This window comes from Scyliorhinus torazame, chromosome 12, assembly GCF_047496885.1.
Source record: "Scyliorhinus torazame isolate Kashiwa2021f chromosome 12, sScyTor2.1, whole genome shotgun sequence".
NCBI lineage: Eukaryota > Metazoa > Chordata > Chondrichthyes > Carcharhiniformes > Scyliorhinidae > Scyliorhinus > Scyliorhinus torazame.
Window position 1 is genome coordinate 210761907 of NC_092718.1, and position 19472 is coordinate 210781378.

Below are 19472 nucleotides of genomic sequence, written 5' to 3' on the forward strand. Positions count from 1 at the left end.
GGCGCCGCTGCCGCGGAGAATGTCACGGGCCTGCGCAAGGCAGCCGATTTTCGGCCTGCCGATATTCTCCCTTCCGGATGGGCCGAAGTCCCGTCGACGTGATGACCGTTCACGTCGACGTCAATCAAACCTCCTTTTCATCGGCGTGACCCGGTGCTCCAGGCTCACGCCGACCAGCGAGGAGGTGAGTGACGGCCTGGGGGGTTGGCTCTGGGCAGGAAATGGCGTGGCCGCAGACTGATTGCCTGAGAAGAGGTGTGTCTCGGCTTGTGTGTGTGCGGCGGGGGGGGGGGGGGGTGGTTAGAGTAGGCTGGGCTCCGGGGGAGTGCCGGGAGGGGGTCCGTGCCGGGGTGGAGGTTGTGGAGGGGGTCCGTGCCGGGGTGGAGGTTGGGGGTTGTGGAGGGGGTCCGTGCCGGGGTGGAGGTTGGGGGGGGGGGGTCCGTGCTGGGGTGGAGGTTGGGGGTTGGGGAGGGGGTCCGTGCCGGGGTGGAGGTTGGGGGTTGTGGAGGGGGTCCGTGCCGGGGTGGAGGTTGGGGGTTGTGGAGGGGGTCCGTGCCGGGGTGGAGGTTGGGGGTTGTGGAGGGGGTCCGTGCCGGGGTGGAGGTTGGGGGGGGGGGGTCCGTGCTGGGGTGGAGGTTGGGGGTTGTGGAGGGGGTCCGTGCCGGGGTGGAGGTTGTGGAGGGGGTCCGTGCCGGGGTGGAGGTTGGGGGTTGTGGAGGGGGTCCGTGCCGGGGTGGAGGTTGGGGGTTGTGGAGGGGGTCCGTGCCGGGGTGGAGGTTGGGGGGGGGGGGTCCGTGCTGGGGTGGAGGTTGGGGGTTGTGGAGGGGGTCCGTGCCGGGGTGGAGGTTGTGGAGGGGGTCCGTGCCGGGGTGGAGGTTGGGGGTTGTGGAGGGGGTCCGTGCCGGGGTGGAGGTTGGGGGTTGTGGAGGGGGTCCGTGCCGGGGTGGAGGTTGGGGGGGGGGGGTCCGTGCTGGGGTGGAGGTTGGGGGTTGTGGAGGGGGTCCGTGCCGGGGTGGAGGTTGTGGAGGGGGTCCGTGCCGGGGTGGAGGTTGGGGGTTGTGGAGGGGGTCCGTGCCGGGGTGGAGGTTGGGGGTTGTGGAGGGGGTCCGTGCCGGGGTGGAGGTTGGGGGTTGTGGAGGGGGTCCGTGCCGGGGTGGAGGTTGGGGGGGGGGGGTCCGTGCTGGGGTGGAGGTTGGGGGTTGTGGAGGGGGTCCGTGCCGGGGTGGAGGTTGTGGAGGGGGTCCGTGCCGGGGTGGAGGTTGGGGGTTGTGGAGGGGGTCCGTGCCGGGGTGGAGGTTGGGGGTTGTGGAGGGGGTCCGTGCCGGGGTGGAGGTTGGGGGGGGGGGGTCCGTGCTGGGGTGGAGGTTGGGGGTTGGGGAGGGGGTCCGTGCCGGGGTGGAGGTTGGGGGGGGGTCCGTGCCGGGGTGGAGGTTGGGGGGGGGTCCGTGCTGGGGTGGAGGTTGGGGCGGGGGGGGGTCCGTGCCGGGGTGGGTGATGGGAGGGCAAATGAGTTGGTCCACCTGGCCAGGTGCCAGCCTCCAACAGTTGGACCCATGCGGTCCATGCCACCTGGCTGGGGGGAGGAGGGGATATGGGCAATGATGACATGTCGTCGTTCCCCTCCCCCCCACCAGGTCGTCATGTTTTCAGATCATCCAGCGATGTTGGCCGCCGTGGTGGCAGCCGCTCATGTCTATGTTGCCCTGGATGAGGAGGAGGAGGAGGAGGAGGAGGAGGAGGAGCGTGCCAGAGAGGCGGCGCAGGCTGCCGCAGAGGGGCAGGCGGCAGCCGCCCAGGCTGGAGGGACACCTGACCGACAGGACGAGGAGGGGGAGGAGGACGTCGCGGCCCCACGGCAACGGAGGCACCCGAGGGCGCCCCGTGTGTACCGGCCCCGGCAGTCATACCAGGACCTCACGGACCGGGAATGCAGGAGGAGACTCCGGATGAGCCGGGAAACCGTGGCACACATCTGCCACCTGCTGGCACACCTGTCACCGCGTGGCACTGGCGGGGGACACCCTCTCCCCGTGTCCGTCAAGGTTACGGTGGCCCTGAACTTTTATGCAACGGGGTCATTCCAGGCACCGAGTGGGGACCTGTCCGGCATATCGCAGACATCGGTGCATCGGTGCATCCGGGCAGTGACAGATGCCCTTTATGCCATGGCGCACCGCTACATCCGCTTCCCCGTGGACCGGGCCAGCCAAGATGCCCGGGCCGTGGGCTTCTCTGCCATTGCCGGGTTCCCCATGGTCCAGGGCGCGATCGATGGGATGCACGTCGCCGTGCGGCCACCTGCAGATAACAGGGCCGTGTTCACTAATAGGAAGGGGACCTATTCGATGAACGTACAGGTGGTCTGCGACCACCGCATGATGATCCTGCACGTCTGCGCCCGTTACCCAGGCAGTGTACACGACTCATTCGTGTTGTCGCGGTCATCCATCCCCGGCATGTACGAGGGACGCCATCCCCGGCTGAGGGGCTGGTTGCTGGGCGACAGGGGCTACCCATTGCGATCGTGGCTGATGACGCCTATACGGAGGCCACGCAATGAGGCGGAGAACCGCTACAATGATGCCCATGTAGCGACAAGGGGAGTGATCGAGAGGTGCTTTGGCGTGCTGAAGATGCGTTTCAGGTGCCTGGACCTCTCTGGGGGCGCCCTCCAGTATCGGTCAGATAGGGTCGGCCGCATCATTGTGGTGTGCTGCGTCCTGCACAACATAGCCCAGCAGAGGGGCGATGTGCCGCAGGCAGAGGAGGGCGGAGTGGAGGAGCAGCAGGAAGAGGCCCAGTCCTCCCCAGATGAGGGGGATGGGGGCAATGGTCAGGGCAGACGGGGTAGACACAGACGGGTGGCTGTCCACCGTTACCGGCTGGCCCAGCGGGCACGGGACAGACTGATAGACGCCCGCTTCACTGACTAGATGGGCGTGGGAATCGGGTAGTATGGCCACAGACCGCACACCATGACAACAGCCGACCACCCACACCCCCCACCCATCCATCCACCCAGCACCATCACCCCCCTCCCCAACCCCACACACCCCACCCGCATGCACACCACCCCCCCACTCCCAATTGCCGATCCACCGGCGGCACAACGGGCCGGGCTCACCCAGTTGCGGGTGGACGCGTGTCTATCGCAGGCCATGGAGAATGATGACAGCCCGCCTCCGATGAGCTCCTGGCTCTACATCGTTGGACTATGTCTGACCCATGGCCACAGTACCACCATCCACCCGGACCATCCCTGCATGCGGCTGTGATACTGCAGCGCACGGTCCCGTCCTCTGCCCGGGGGATGTTGATGGCGGCCCAGGGGGAAGGGGGCAGACTCACCTGGGGCTGAGGTAAGACCACCCCTCACACACACACTTGCGCTCAACGTACATGACACCCCCGCACACTTTGGACAGAGCATAAAGGCAGCTTCGGTAGGTGTAACATTGACTTTAATAACCAAAGGAGTTCATGCACGTGCCCTAGCGCCTAAAACTCATCTGTGCCCTGCACCCGTGCCAACTTACTCAGTGTCTAATTGTTTGGCCTTACGGGCCCTTTGACTACGTCTACGTGGTTCCCCAGACGGTACAGCAGAACTGGAGGTGGACTCCTGTGATTCCTGCCCTCTGACACTGGATCCCTTTGGCGGCCGTTTCCTGGGGCGTCCTGGCCTAGATGGGCCAGGCTGCGGCCCGGGCGACTGGGATGGCGAGCTGCCAGCCTGTCCTGCCCGTTGCCCACCCGATGCACCTGGGACGGAAGGGGGGGAGTCCGAGGTGTCGCGGTGTACCGGGACCTCCCCTACAGAGGGAGCCGGGATGGACCACACCACCTCCTCCTCCCTCGGGGTGCCCGATGGCCCCCAGGCCTCTACATGGGTGGGGGATGCGAACGGACTGGCCATCCGACGCGCCCCCGACATCTGGCGCTGCCAGTCCTGGAGGCCCGTGCTGGTATCGACAGGGGTCTGCAGGTTTGCAGCCATGGAGCCCAGGGGGTTGTCGAACCCTGTCTGCGACAGTGCGACGCCAGCTCGCACATGGCCACTGGCGCCGATGCCCTCAGCGATGGCCTGCTGAGACTGGGCCATGGCCTGCAGAGACTGGGCCATGGCCTGCAGAGACTGGGCTATGGCCTGCTGAGACTGGGCCATGGCCTGCTGAGACTGGGCTATGGCGTTGAGCGCCTCTGCCATCTGGCGCTGGCACTGGCTCATGGCCTCCTGTGAGAGGGCAGCCATTTCCTGGGCCACAGACGCCGCCTGCACGGAAGGCCCCAGGCCTCGCAAACCGTTCCCCATGTCTGACACCGTCGCACCCATTGCCTCCACCGCGGACGCCACCCGTGCGGTGTCAGCCTGGGTGGCACGCATGACCGGGACCACTCCCAGCTCCTGGACGCGGGTGGACTCCTCCACCTGCGACCGCAGCCGCCGCAAGCCACCCGTCACCCTATTCGCTCGTCTCCGTGTCGGTGGTTGCATCGGATCTATGTGTGGGTGTGGTAACTGCAGGAACCCGGGATCCATCTGGGCGGCAGATGTTCGCTTGGCCTGGGCTGCCCTCCGACCGCCCGGTCCCTCTGCTGCTCCTACCTCCACCTGCTGTACCGGGACGGCTGTGTTGTGCGCACCAGTGAGTGTACCAGACGCCTCATCACTAAAGTGCCCAACCGTGGTGAGTGTTTCTGCGATGGTGGAGGGTGTTGGTGACAGCAGTGGCGTTGTGTCGTGCTCTTCGTCCCACTCTGAGTCCATGGCACTTTGGGGTGGGGGTTCGTCTCCACCCATCCACTCTGAGTCACTGTCCGGTATTTCGTCTTCCCGGGTAGGGGTGTCCTGGGTAGTGCTGTCCCGGGTAGTGCTGTCCCGGGTAGGGGTGTCCTGGGTAGTGGTGTCCCGGGTAGGGGTGTCCTGGATAGTGGTGTCCTGGGTAGTGGTGTCCTGGCTCGGATGTGACGGGGGCCTGTGGCTGCCCCCCTCATCGCTGGGTGGTCGCTCCCGCACGTGACGGGGGTGTCGTCTCCCTGTTGCTCCAGGTCTCTCCGTCTCCCGTGGTCTCCGAGGGGCATCCTGCGGGCGTCGCATGCTGGAGGGTTCGGGTCTCTCCGTCTCCCGTGGTCTCCGAGGGGCATCCTGCGGGCGTCGCATGCTGGAGGGTTCGGGTCTCTCCGTCTCCCGTGGTCTCCGAGGGGCATCCTGCGGGCGTCGCATGCTGGAGGGTTCGGGTCTCTCCGTCTCCCGTGGTCTCCGAGGGGCATCCTGCGGGCGTCGCATGCTGGAGGGTTCGGGTCTCTCCGTCTCCCGTGGTCTCCGAGGGGCATCCTGCGGGCGTCGCATGCTGGAGGGTTCGGGTCTCTCCGTCTCCCGTGGTCTCCGAGGGGCATCCTGCGGGCGTCGCATGCTGGAGGGTTCGGGTCTCTCCGTCTCCCGTGGTCTCCGAGGGGCATCCTGCGGGCGTCGCATGCTGGAGGGTTCGGGTCTCTCCGTCTCCCGTGGTCTCCGAGGGGCATCCTGCGGGCGTCGCATGCTGGAGGGTTCGGGTCTCTCCGTCTCCCGTGGTCTCCGAGGGGCATCCTGCGGGCGTCGCATGCTGGAGGGTTCGGGTCTCTCCGTCTCCCGTGGTCTCCGAGGGGCATCCTGCGGGCGTCGCATGCTGGAGGGTTCGGGTCTCTCCGTCTCCCGTGGTCTCCGAGGGGCATCCTGCGGGCGTCGCATGCTGGAGGGTTCGGGTCTCTCCGTCTCCCGTGGTCTCCGAGGGGCATCCTGCGGGCGTCGCATGCTGGAGGGTTCGGGTCTCTCCGTCTCCCGTGGTCTCCGAGGGGCATCCTGCGGGCGTCGCATGCTGGAGGGTTCGGGTCTCTCCGTCTCCCGTGGTCTCCGAGGGGCATCCTGCGGGCGGTGTGCATCTGCGGGGATGGGTGCCTGGACGTTTGGTCCTGCGATACACAATGAAGCATGCATGGTTAGACATCAGGCAGTGATCAGGTGATACGGGAGAGGGGGATATAGGGGAGGGGGGATATGGGGACGGGCTGTTGGTGGCTCACTTGCTCGTGGGGCCCCGACCTCTGCATCAGCAACCTCCCGGTCGTCAGGTCCGCCAGCCAGTTCCAGGGCCCTTTCCTCGTGTACGGTCAGTGGCCTCTCATCAGCGGGCCCTCCTCCAGTCCTCACATGCTCCCTATTGTTGTGTGCGCGCTTCTCCTGGGGGGGGGGGGGGGGGGGGGTGGTGGCAGGGGTAAAAGGCAACAGTGTTAGGCAGGTATATGAATGCACGCCATCGGTTGCGCGTGCATTGCAGAGGTTAAGGTTAGGGCTGGATTCACTTGGGGATATGGGGGAGGGGGGATATGGGGGAGGGGGGATATGGGGGATATGGGGGAGGGGGGATATGGGGGATATGGGGGAGGGGGGATATGGGGGATATGGGGGAGGGGGGATATGGGGGAGGGGGGAATATGGGGGATATGTGGGAGGGGGGATATGGGGGAGGGGGGATATGGGGGAGGGGGGGATATGGGGGAGGGGGGATATGGGGGATATGGGGGAGGGGGGATATGGGGGAGGGTGGATATGTGGGAGGGGGGGATATGGGGGAGGGGGGATATGGGGGAGGGGGGATATGGGGATATGGGGGAGGGGGGAATATGGGGGATATGGGGGAGGGGGGGATATGGGGGAGGGGGGAATATGGGGGATATGGGGGAGGGGGGATATGGGGGATATGGGGGAGGGGGGGATTTGGGGGAGAGGGGATATGGGGGATATGGGGGACGCTCACCCTGCCTGCTCTGACGAGGTCGTTCACCTTCTTGTGGCACTGGGTGCCTGTCCGTGGTGTCAGGGCCACAGCGGTGACGGCCTCTGCCACCTCCCTCCACAGACGCCGGCTGTGGCGTGGGGCAACTCTGCGGCCGTGCCCGGGATACAGGGCGTCCCTCCTCTGCTCCACCGCATCCAGGAGCGCCTCCACATCGCGTGACTCGAACCTCGGGGCTGAGCGACGGCCAGCCATCAAGTCGGGTGTTGCGGTCGGCTGTTCCGGTCGGGTGGGGGGGGAGCTGCGCGGCCTTATGAGCCGTCACGCCGTGCAGCGCGTATGACGCTGCACGGCGTGAACCACTGCGCAAGCGCGGATCCCGTTACGTCGCTGCTAGCCCATTTCGGGCCGCAGACTATCGGCCCATTTTTATGACGTGACGCAAGTGGGATTTGCGCCGTTTTTTGCGCCGATCGGCGGACTTTCCGCCGATAACGGAGAATTTCGCCCCTGATATCCGAACAAAAGTTGAGGTCTGGTCCAGTATCCTAACAGGAAACAAGCAGGTCTGAGGATATGGGGTCGACCATTTAGGACAGAGACGAGGAGACATTAATTTACCCAGAGGGTGGTCGGCCTATGGAATTCGCTGCTACTGATAGTCGAGGCCAGTTCGATATTGCACTTGGGACAAAGGGGATCAAAAGGATATGGGGGGAAAGGCGGGATCAGGATATTGAGTTGGATGATCAACCATGATCATAATGAATGGCGGAGCAGGCTCGAAGGGACGAATGGCCTCCTCCTGCTCATTTTTTCTATGTTTCCATGACCCGGGGGTCACAGAGTGAAGATCTGTTTCAAAGATCTCTGTGCCTCTGGATGTTATTTTTATTATAAATTGAGAGTGCCCAATTATTTTTTCCAATTCAGGGGCAATTTAGCGTGGCCAATCCACCTCCCCTGCACATCTTTGGGTTGTGGGGGTGCGACCCACGCAGACACGGGGAGAACGTGCAAACTCCACACGGGCGGTGACCCGGGGCCGGGAACGAACCCGGGTCCTCAGCGCAGTAGGCAGCAGTGCCAACCACTGCGCCACCATTCCGCCCCCTGTGAATGGTTAACCTTTCCCTTTAGAATGTTTCTCTGAGGCTGACCCAGCTTCCAGGGGAGGATCGTTCCGCAAAAATAAAACAACAAGTTACTCAGAAACTCATTGGCTTCGGTGGCAGCAAGGTCCCTTTAAGGGGTGATCCCTCCTCGTCCACCTGACCGGCTCTGGGCCTATCATGCATGAGCTCATGAACCCTGACGAATCGGGAATTAGCAGAGGGCCCTGCCTTAATAAACCCCTTTTGCTGATACAAGAAGCCTCCGCAGTGTTGCCTCAAGCTACCACATTGATGACGAGGATTTAAGTGGACGAGGATCGCAAGTCATCGCCAGTTTCATAATGTGTGGGAGAAGGGGTTACCTCGGGAGCCTCCGGAAGAAAAAAAGAAGGCAAAGTCACCGAGTGGGAAAAAAACATTCCTATGATTGGGAAACCCGATCAGTTCGACCAGGGAGCCAAAGACTGGGGCCAATGTACTGAGTGGCTCCGGTACTTCTTTACTGCTAATGAGATCAAGGGGGAAGACAAACAAGACAAACAGGTCTCTAATGGTCTTATGGTCTTAAAAGATTATTTTGTTAACAGTTTGTGGGCCCCAGACCTACAACCTCATGAGGAATGTTCCATCCCCGGGGGAGTTCCCAACACAAAATCATTTGACCAATTGGTGGCGCTTGTGAAGGACCACTTCAACCGCAGACCCTGCATCATACATGTTGAATTCGGCTGTCGGGGATCCAGGGGAGGTGGATGCAGATCTCAGCTTTCGTCAGCAGACTCTGCCGAATGGTCGAACATGGCCGATTCGCCATGGCTTTGGACGACATGCTGGGCGACTGCCCGCTGTGCGGCATCAGTGGCATCAACGTGCAGAGGAAACTGCTGGCCGAGATAAGGATTTCCCTGGATAAGGCGATGGAAATAGCCCAAGCAACCGAATGTACTGAGAGGAGCATGCCAATGCGTGCAAGAGAGTGAGGTAAAGAAACTGTGGAGCAGCATGGCTAACAGAGGTGCACCCAGGTTGACAGGCATAGGGGAAGTTCAGCCATGACCCCAGAAGCAGGATCAAAGTCAGAGGTCAGGACGGGTCATCAACCCATCAGACACAGGAGGACCGAAAGGTCACAAGATTTCTCAGCTCAGTTGGCCGTGAAATGTTTGTGCTGCTACAGAATCTCGTTCACACAGCAAAACCAGGCGACAAATCCGTCAGTGAATTAATGAAACTCTTAATGGGACATTTTCTCTCCTAAACCGGCATTGATTGTAGAAAGGTTCCGATCCCACTGCCGTAGTCAGGAAGAAGGTGAAACGCTGTTACAGTTTGTAGCGTTTTGAAGAAGATATTGTGACTTTGGTACAACACTTGATGATACACTCCGAAACAGGCTGGTTTGTGGATTATGAAGCAACTCAGATGAAGCTGCTTACTGCAAATGTTTTAACTCTAAAAGCTGCTGTGGGAGTTGCCAGATGTATGGAGCTGGCAATGAGAGAAGCTTCACTGATAGGGGGGTGGAGCAAAGATCCACAAAATGAATACCTCAAGGAACAAGGCTGCAAAGCTGCCACCATGTCACCGTTTCTTTTTAATAAACATTTTATTGAGGTATTTTTGGTATTTTAACAACAACAAAATAAACAATGTACATGAAACTATAAACATAGTGCAAAAGCCATCTCCCTCCCTTACAGGTCCCTTATTAACCCCCTACTCTAAGCTAAACTAAACCCCCCCCCACTTCTGCTGACGATTAATTTCCGCGAAGAAGTCGACGAACGGTTGCCACCTCCGGGCGAACCCTAACGGTGACCCTCTCAAGGCGAACTTGATTTTCTCCAAACAGAGAAAGCTAGCCATGTCCGATAGCCAGGTCTCCGACTTCGGGGGCTTCGAGTCCTTCCAAGCTAATAGGATCCGTCTCCAGGCTATCAGGAAGCAAAGGCCAGAACGTCTGCCTCTTTCTCCTCCTGGATTCCCGGGTCTTCCGACACCCCGAAAATCGAGACCTCTGGACTCGGTGCCACCCTTGTTTTTAACACCGTGGACATGACATCTGCAAACCCCCGCCAAAATCCCCTGAGCTTCGGACATGCCCAGAACATGTGGACATGGTTCGCTGGTCCTCCCGCACATTTTGCACACCTGTCTTCCACCCCAAAGAATCTGCTCATCCGGGCAACTGTCCTGAGAGCCCGATGAACGACTTTGAATTGTATCAGGCTGAGCCTGGCACATGTTGTGGACGCGTTGACTCTACTCAACGCGTCCGCCCATAGACCATCCTCTATCTCTCCTCCCAGCTCCTCCTCCCATTTGCGCCTCAGCTCCTCGGTCTGCGTCTCCTCTGACCCCATAAGTTCCTTGTAAATGTCAGAGACGCTCCCTTCTCCTACCCACCCTCTGGAAACTACCCTGTCCTGAATCCCCCTTAGCGGTAGGAGTGGGAAGGTTGACACCTGTTTACGTACGAAGTCCCGCACCTGCAGATACCTGAATTTGTTTCCCGTCGCCAGCCCAAACTCCTCCTCCAGCGCCCTCATACTCGGAAAGATCCCCGCTATAAACATATCCCCCATCCTCTCAATCCCTGCTCTCCACCATATCCGGAACCCCCATCCATACTCCCCGGGGCAAACCGGTGATTATTACAGATTAAGGACCAGACCGATGCTCCCTCTGCTCCCACGTGTCTCCTCCATTGCCCCCAGACTCTCAGGGCCGCCACCACCACGGGGCTGGTGGAGTACCGTGCCGGCGGGAACGGCAGAGGCGCCGTTACCAATGCCCCCAAACTGGTGCCGTTGCATGAAGCTGCCTCCATACGCTCCCATGCCTCCCCCACCACCCACTTCCTGATCATGGCTATATTCGCCGCCCAGTAATAGTTACTAAAACTTGGCAGCGCCAGCCCGCCCTCTCCCCGACTCCGCTCAAGCATTACCTTCCTTACCCGCGGGGTCTTGCCCGCCCAAACAAAGCCAGTGATCACTTTGTTGACTTGTTTAAAAAAGGACCACGGAATAAAGATGGGAAGACACTGAGACACGAACAGGAATCTCGGGAGGACCGTCTGTACCCTCCCAGCCAGTGACAACGGGAGCGTGTCCCATCTCCGAAAATCATCCTTCATTTGGTCTACTAGCCAGGCCAGATTGAATTTATGCAGCCGGTCCCATTCCCGCGCCACTTGAATGCCTAGGTACCTAAAGCTTCCCCCTACTAATCTAAACGGCAGCTTCCCCCCCCAATCGCCTCTCCTGGCTCCTCGCCTGGACCGCAAACATCTCACTTTTACCCATATTTAGCTTATACCCCGAAAACCAGCCAAATTCCCCTAGAATCCTCATGATTTCTTCCATCCCCTCTAATGGGTCTGATACACACAGAAGCAGGTCGTCTGCATAGGGCGAGACTCTGTGCTCCATCCCCACCCAGACCAGCCCCTTCCAGCCCCTTGAGGCTCTCAGAGCAATTGCCAACGGCTCTGTAGCTAGCGCGAACAACAGTGGGGAGAGGGGGCTACCCTGTCTCGACCCCCGGTGCAGTCTAAAATAGTCCGTTGTTGTCCTAATCGTCTGTACGCTTGCCACAGGAGCCTGATACAGTAACCTGACCCAGTCAATAAAGCCCCACCCAAATCCGAACCGTCCCAGTACGTCCCACAGATATTCCCATTCTACTCGATCAAAAGCCTTCTCTGCGTCCATTGCGATCACTACCTCCACATCCCTACCTTCCGGGGGGATCATGATCACGTTTAACAACCTTCTTACACTGGCCACCAACTGCCTGCCCTTAACAAACCCCGCCTGGTCCTCCCCAATAACATCCGGAACACAATCCTCAATCCTGGAGGACAACATTTTGGCCAGCAATTTGGCATCCACAGGGATATCGGCCTGTAGGACCTACACAGCTCCGGGTTCTTGTCCGCTTCAGAATCAGCGAAATCGTGGCCTGCGAGATCGTCGAGAGCAGCACCCCTCTTTCCCTTGCCTCATTGAACATCCTCATCAACACCGGCCCCCAATATCCCAGAGAACATTTTATAAAACTCCACTGGGTACCCGTCCGGACCCGGGGCTTCACCCGACTGCATAGCCTTCAGACCCTCCACTATCTCTTCCAACCCAATCGGGGCCTCCAGCCCTTCTACCAGATCCCCGTCCACCTTTGGGAAATTCAGACCCCTCCAAGAAGTGCCTCATCCCCTCCGGCCCCATAGGGGGTTCCGACCTACACAGCCGACTGTAGAAATCCCTGAATGCCTTATTCACCCCTGCTGAATCTCCAACCAGGGGCAAAATTCTCCATCCCGCCCCGCCACATTTCTGCCCCGACCCGCCGGCGGCATGCTCCGTTACGCCGGCCGGTCAAAGGGGTTTCCCATTGTGGGGGCAGCCCCACGCCGTCGGGAAACCCTCAGGCGGCGGCAAAACGGAGACTCCCGCCGGCGGAGAATGACGCCCCTGGTTCCCATCTCCGTCATTTACTTTCCCTATCTCCCTGGCTGCCTCCCTCTTCCTAAGCTGCTGTGCAAGCATTCTGCTGGCCTTCTCTCCATACTCATAGATCGCCCCCCTCGCCTTTCTCAGCTGCTCCACCGCCCTCCCTGTGGTTAACAAGCCGAACTCCGCCTGTAGTCTCCGCCGTTCCCTTAAAAGCCCTGCTTCTGGGGTCTCCGCATACCTCCTATCGATCTGTAGTATCTCCTTAACCAGTCGGTCCGTCTCTGCAGTGTCCACCTTCTCCCTATGGGCCTGTATCGAGATCAGCTCCCCCCTGACCACCACCTTCAGTGCTTCCCAGACCACCGCTGCTGAAATTTCCCCCGTGTCGTTGACCTGCAGGTAGTTCTGAATACATTTCCTCAGCCGCTCGCACACCCCTCCATCAGCCAAAAGTCCCACATCTAACCTCCAGTGCGGGCGCTGGTTACTGTCTTTACTAACCTGCAGATCACCCAGGTCAACCCAGTGCGGAGCATGGTCTGAGATTGTGATCGCCGAGTACCCCGTGTCCACCACCCCTGCCAGTAAGGCCCTGCTCAAAATAAAGAAATCAATCCGGGCGTACACTTTATGCACGTGTGAGTAGAAGGAGAACTCCTTCACCCTCGGCTGCCCTAATCTCCATCCATCCCCCCCCCCCACCCTCTCCAGTTTCCCACTGACCATAATGTGCTGCCCTCCCACATCCGAAACTATTCTACCCGCCTCAAACACCACCCGCTTATTGATCAGGATCGTGACCCCTCTAGTCTTTGAGTCTAGTCCCGAGTGAAAGACCTGACTGACCCAGCCTTTCCTCAATCTAACCTGGTCAGTTACTCTCAGGTGCGTCTCCTGCAACATTACCACGTCCACCTTCAGTCCCCTAAGATGCGCAAACACACGTGCGGTCTTGACCGGCCCATTTAACCCTCAAACATTCCAAGTGATCAGGCTATTAGGGGGGCTCATTGCCCCCACAATTCGCTGATCAGCCATCCCCTTTTTTGGGCCCGCCTCCAGCCCATGCTCCTCACCTCCACCGGCCCGCCCCCAGGCAGCCTCCGCCCCCAACCTCCTCTCTGTCCCTTGGTCCAAGTCCCTCCCTTGTCAGCAGAACATTTACCCCACCTCCCCCCCCCCTAGTAACAATACTCTCTAACCCAACCCCTTTAATAAACCGAAGATATGTACCCCCCCACTGCGCCTCCATGAGCTAGCCCGCCCAGCTAGCTTGGTGGCCCCATCCCTGGCGCCGGATGGTCTCCCACCTATTGTTCCCTCCTCACCCTCCCCCCGCTCATATAAACATGCTCCAACATCAAATAATCCCCACACAATTGCCCGACAGAAAAACACCAAAATCTAAACAAGCACACCTCCATCCCCCAACAGTGCAAATGAAATCCTTAACTCACTCAGCTCTGCCACTGGTCCCAAATCAATACAGAAGGCATTACAAACAGCTTCCACAAAACAAAAAACGAGATACTTTTTTTTTAAAACAACAGAAAAACAAAAAAAACCATGAACATTGCAGCAAAGTTTAAAAGTTCTCAGTCCACCACCAGTGGACGAAATCCAGCGCGTCCTCAGACGACTCGAAATATAAGTGCTGTTCCTCGTGCGTGGCCCAGAGACGGGCCGGATACAACATTCTGAACTTCACCTTTTTCTTAAAAAGGATCAACCTTATCAGGTTGAAGCTTGCTCTTCTCCTGGCCACCTCCACACACAGGTCTTGGTAAACCCGCAGGATACTGTTGTCCCACTTACAGCTCATGTCTGCTTGGCCCACTGTAGAATGCGCTCCTTATCCAAGTACCTGTGGAATCTCACCACCATTGCCCTGGGGGGTCTCCCATTCACGGCTTCCTCGTGAGTGCTCTGTGAGCCCTGTCCACCTCCAAGGGTCGTGAGAATGCCCCATCCCCCAGCAGCTTCTCAAACATGTCTGTGATGTATGCCCCAGCGTCCGCTCCTTCGGACCCCTCCGGGAGCCCAATGATTCTCAAGTTCTGCCGGCGGGACCTATTCTCTAGGTCCTCCACCTTCTCCAGGAGCTTCTTCTGCTGGTCTCTCAGCATCCCCACCTCCAATTCCACCGCAGTTTGATGTTCCTCCTGCTCAGCCAGCACCTTCTCCACCTTCTGGATCGCCCGATCTTGGGCGTCCAATCTAAGCTCCAGCCGCTCAATTGACTCTTTTATCGGGTCCAAGCAGTCCCGTTTCTGCTTAGCAATGCCTTCCTGGATAACTTGCATCAGCTGCTCCGTTGACCGCTGGGTCGACAAACCAGAGGTCCGGTCCTCCGCCATTCTGTCTCCTGCTGCAGCTTCAGCCCAAGCCTTCTCTGTCTTTCTATTTCTGCCTTTACGAGCACTTCTAGTCCTTCTCTCCATGCACCGATGTGGGAATTCAGTTCACAACTGCCTCTGTCTTCAGTTTTACAATTCAAGTCCAGTAGAAAATCGGGGGGAAAGGTCTAAAAGTCCAACCCGAGCGGGAGCCACCAAATGTGCGACTCACTCCTTCATAGCCGCCACCAGAAGTCCCAGGTCACCATTTTACACAGGTTAGACACTCGGCGGGGGAATGCTGGAGTAAATAGCATTGCTACAAGAACTGCGGCAAGAGGGGCCACATTACCAAGGCGTGTTGGGCTCAGAAAACCTCTCCTACACCAAGAAGGTACAAGAAGGACAACCCAATTAAACAATCTAGTCTTGTCCACAAATAGTGGATAAGGTCAAGAGACAGCGAGTTTCCGCAAGAGCTTAAGCTCGGTGTCTTGCCAATGCAGAACGATCAACAACTTTTTTGAGCATATCCAAACCTTGAAGGTCATCAAATTAAAATGGAAGTGGATACGGGCACAGTAGTATCACTAACAGCTGAGACAATTTACTATCAAAAGCTGAAACGCCTGCCTTTAAAATCGTCACGTGATCCTTCGGATATACACTGAAGAGGTTGTACCATTAAAAGGCTGCGTAGGGTGAAAGTAGAAGCAAATGGGTAACGACAAAGTTGTTTCTTCACGTTGACCGTGTTAGTTTTTCTGGGGGTCCCCCTATTACAGGGGTCCCTCCATTTTCCTCCAAGCAGTCCAGATTCAGCGTGGAAGATGGTATCCTGTTGTGGATGCATGTGTTCAACCCAGAAAAATGGCAGGAGCTAATACTAAAGGACCTCCACAGAGGTCATCCAGGCATGACCGAAATGAAGATGTTGGCACGGAGTTATGTCTGGTGGCCAGGCCTCGACGCTGACATTGAGAAGATGGCCCAACACTGCCCCGTTTGCCAAGAGCATCAGAAGCTTCCGCCAGCCACACCCTTGCATCACTGGGAATGGCCAGGGCGGCTTTGGGAAAGCCTGCATGCGGATCCCGCCGGCCCTTTTCAAGGATCCACGTTCCTCGTATTGATTGATGCCCAATCGAAGTGGCTCGAGGTGCATAGGATGGCGGGCACAACGTCCCGCGCGACCATAGAGAAGATGCGCTTGTCTTTCAGCACGCATGGCCTCCCCGAGATGCTGGTCTCTGAAAATGGGGCTCCTTTCACAAGTGAGGAGTTTGCGGGTTTCATGAACGTGAACGGTGTATTGCATATTCACACCGCTTCCAATGGGTTGGTGGAGCACACACAGCAGACAGTAAAGCAGGGCCTCAAGAAACAGTCTTCCAGGTCCATGGACACGAGACTGGCTCGTTTTTTTGTTTTCTTATGGTACCACTACCATGTGGTGACTGGAGTAGCTCCCGCAGAACTCCTGTCTTCGTACCCGCCTCAGCATGATTTTTCCGGATGTTGGCTCATTAGGTTTGATTTTACCATTTGTTCCTTTCCTGTCCACAGGGTTACTTGATCAAAATCAACTGGGAGCCCAAACCATCGTTTTCCAAATTGAATTGGTTCAGTACCTGGTAAGTGTGAGGATTCTGCTCAAACCACATTATTTACAAGCACGTTTGACGAAAGAATGTTATCACACAAATGGGACTAAAATCACTCTTAGCAGCTGGAAAAAAGCATTGTGTGAAGGTTAAACATTCTCCTCTTTTTACAACACTTGAAATAAATGGCAATTCCATGGCGGGTAACCTGGTCCGCAGCTCCACTGATGGCTCAGCTGAAGGATTACCCTGCTCCTTCAGCAATACCACGAATCTACTTGTTCAGGCGGTAACCGCTTCTCAACTGAAATCTGGGGCGAAATTCTCCCCCAATGGCGGGATGCCCGCCGACTGGCGCCAAAGCCGGCGCCAATCAGACGGGCATCGCGCCGGCCCAAAGGTGCGGAAGTCTCCGCATCTTTGGCGGCCTAGCCCCAACATTGAGGGGCTAGGCCGACGGCGGAGGGATTTCCGCCCCGCCAGCTGGCGGAAATGGCGTTTGTTGCCCCGCCAGCCGGCGCGGAAATGCGGCGCATGAGCGGGAGCGTCAGCGGCCGCTGTCAGTTTCCCAGCGCATGCGCGGGAGCGTCAGCGGCCGCTGTCAGTTTCCCGCGCAATGCGCAGTGGGGAGAGTCTCTTCCGCCTCCGCCATGGTGGAGGCCGTGGCGGAGGCGGAAGGGAAAGAGTGCCCCCGGAGCCCGCCCACGCCGCCTGGTCCCGCCGGTAAATACCAGGTTTAATTTACGCCGGCGGGACAGGCAATTCCTGGGCGGGACTTCGGCCCATCTGGGCCGGAGAATCCAGCGGGGGGTCCCGCCAACCGGCGCGGCCGGATTCCCGCCCCCGCCCAATCTCCGGGAGCGGAGACTTCGGCGGGGGCGGGATTCACAGCGGCCAACGGCCATTCTCCGACCCGGCAGGGGGTCGGAGAATGACGCCCCAGGGGCGCGATCCTCCGACCCCCCACCGGGTCGGAGAATCGCCGGGGGCTGGCGTGAATCCCACCCCCGCCAGTTGCCGAATTCTCCGGCACCGGATATATGGCAGGCCCCCCCCAGCGATTCTCCGGCCCGGATGGGCCGAATACCCGCCGCTGTCAACCCACGCCAGCCGGCGTGGATTGAACCACCTATGGGACGGCGGGACACGGCGGTGCGGGCGGGCTCCGGGGTGCCGGGGGGGGGGGCGCGGGGCGATCTGGCCCCGGGGGGGCCCCCACGGTGGCCTGGCCCGCGATCGGGGCCCACCGATCCGCGGGCGGGCCTGTGCCGTGGGGGCACTCTTTTCCTTCCGCCTTCGCCACGGTCTCCCCCATGGCGGAGGCGGAAGAAACTCCCTCCACTGCGCATGCGTGGGGAAACTGTCAGCGGCCGCTGACGCTCTCGCGCATGCGCCGCCCGGAGATGTCATTTCCGCGCCAGCTGGCGGGGCACCAAAGGCCTTTCCTGCCAGCTGGCAGGGCGGAAATCAGTCCGACGCGGGCCTAGCCCCTCAAGGTTAGGGCTCGGCTGGTCAAGATGCGGAGGATTCCGCACCTTTGGGGTGGCGCGATGCCGGACTGATTTGCACCGTTTTTGGCGCCGGTCGGCGGGCATTGCGTCGATTTCGGAGAATCCCGCCCCAGGTAACTTAGCAGAAAGGAGAGGCAGCGGGGCACGATTGAAATAAAAAACAAATGCGAGTCTGATGTTCCAAACGCTTGTAATGGTGGAAGTGGCCCCGCTATCTAACGGCATTTTGTTGCTATTTCGTTGCAGGCGGAGAACACCCCCCTCCCCCCCGTTCCCCCCCGCCCCCGTTCCCCCCACCCCACCCCTCCCCAAGGCCACACTTAGTGCCTTTTCTTGTGATGTGTTGGGTGCTCTAGATCCGTGGAACACATACAGGCCACCAACACTTAAAATAGTGCAACACTATTTTATTAAGTTAGAAACTGTTGAACATACTTTCACTGTGGGGTAACACGATATTAGATTAAACTAAAGACCTATGCCTGTCCGAACCAGTCTATGCACTCAGCACATGGTGAGGATCTGTGCTGTAAGCTGTAAGCTCTGTCCTTGTAGGAGGCTGCATCCCGAATGAGCGGGAACTCTGATGCCCCCTGTCTATATAGTGAGTGTGCTCTCACTGGTGATTGGCTGCGGTGTTGTGTGTGTTGATTGGTCCCACTGCGTGTCCATCAGTGTGTGTCTGCACCATGATATACTGGTGTATATTATGACATCTTGCACTGAGGAGCTTTGCTAAGTGCAGCCTCCGGGGTAGGGTGGTGGGGGGGGCAATGTTCCCCGCCAGGGGGCAAAATAGCAACAAAGTGCCATTAGATAGCAGTGCAGGAAGAGATCGGGGCACCATTTTTAAATGACGTCCCCATCTCTTAACACCCCGAGGTGACCCCTGGACCCCTCCCCCTCCCCCCCAATGTCCCTATTTATAAGGGGGTCCTCGGGCACCCTACCTCAAACGGGCAGGGCACCCGAGGGCCCAATCCCCGGTGTGCGCAAAATGCCTGCTTGGCACCTCAGCACTGCCGACCAGGCACCCTGATGGTGCCATGGAGGCACTCGGGCGGTAGTGCCAGGGGAAGCAGCCTAACTAGAGGTCGACCACCTGGGGGCTTCCGACCACCTGGAAACCCCCCCCCCTATCCCCCAACTGAGTGCCATTCCACCTGCTCCCCATATGTGAGGACCAGTACTAAATGGCACCCAGCCAAGTGTCCTCCCCCTTGGCGAGGGGTGTTGATCCTCGGTCAGATCTGGCATCGGCAGATTTAAGTGGACTTTTAAGCTCACTCCGCTTTTCGAGTCTGGACCCCTGCCCATTGTGAGCGGGATCCAGACCACGACGTCTCGCGGGATCTGCATAGATTCCGCAAGGCGTAACGCCCCATTGGGGAGTCCCGGGAGAGGATGTTGGTATGTTGGATGGGGCAGTTACCTTCAGCACCAGATTAAATGGAAGGAAAAATTGGAAAATAACTAGCACAAGTAACTGTTTGTGTTCCTACCCCTGCAGATTCCACTGTCGTATGGTATGGCTGCCACTGTTCGTGTGGGTAACGCTCTGGGTGCCAGTGACCCAGAGCAGGCTGTCAACTCTGCTAAAGTTGCTCTGTGCTGCATTGGTGAGTCCAACAGTTTAAACTCACTGACTGAACCTGTGGTTATTCGAACAATGG

General features: G+C 58.9%; 1 protein-coding gene across 3 annotated transcripts in view; it reads left to right on the forward strand.

Annotated features, from left to right (window-relative positions):
* The window catches only part of LOC140387288 (multidrug and toxin extrusion protein 1-like), an 81259-nt gene that overhangs the window by 44119 nt on the left and 17668 nt on the right, over positions 1 to 19472 (forward strand). For all 3 annotated transcript variants that reach the window (XM_072470227.1, XM_072470229.1, XM_072470228.1), the window contains 2 exons: positions 16251 to 16318; positions 19310 to 19418. In XM_072470227.1, coding sequence (XP_072326328.1) covers positions 16251 to 16318; positions 19310 to 19418 — 177 coding nt within the window. The remainder of the gene's footprint in view (positions 1 to 16250; positions 16319 to 19309; positions 19419 to 19472) is intronic.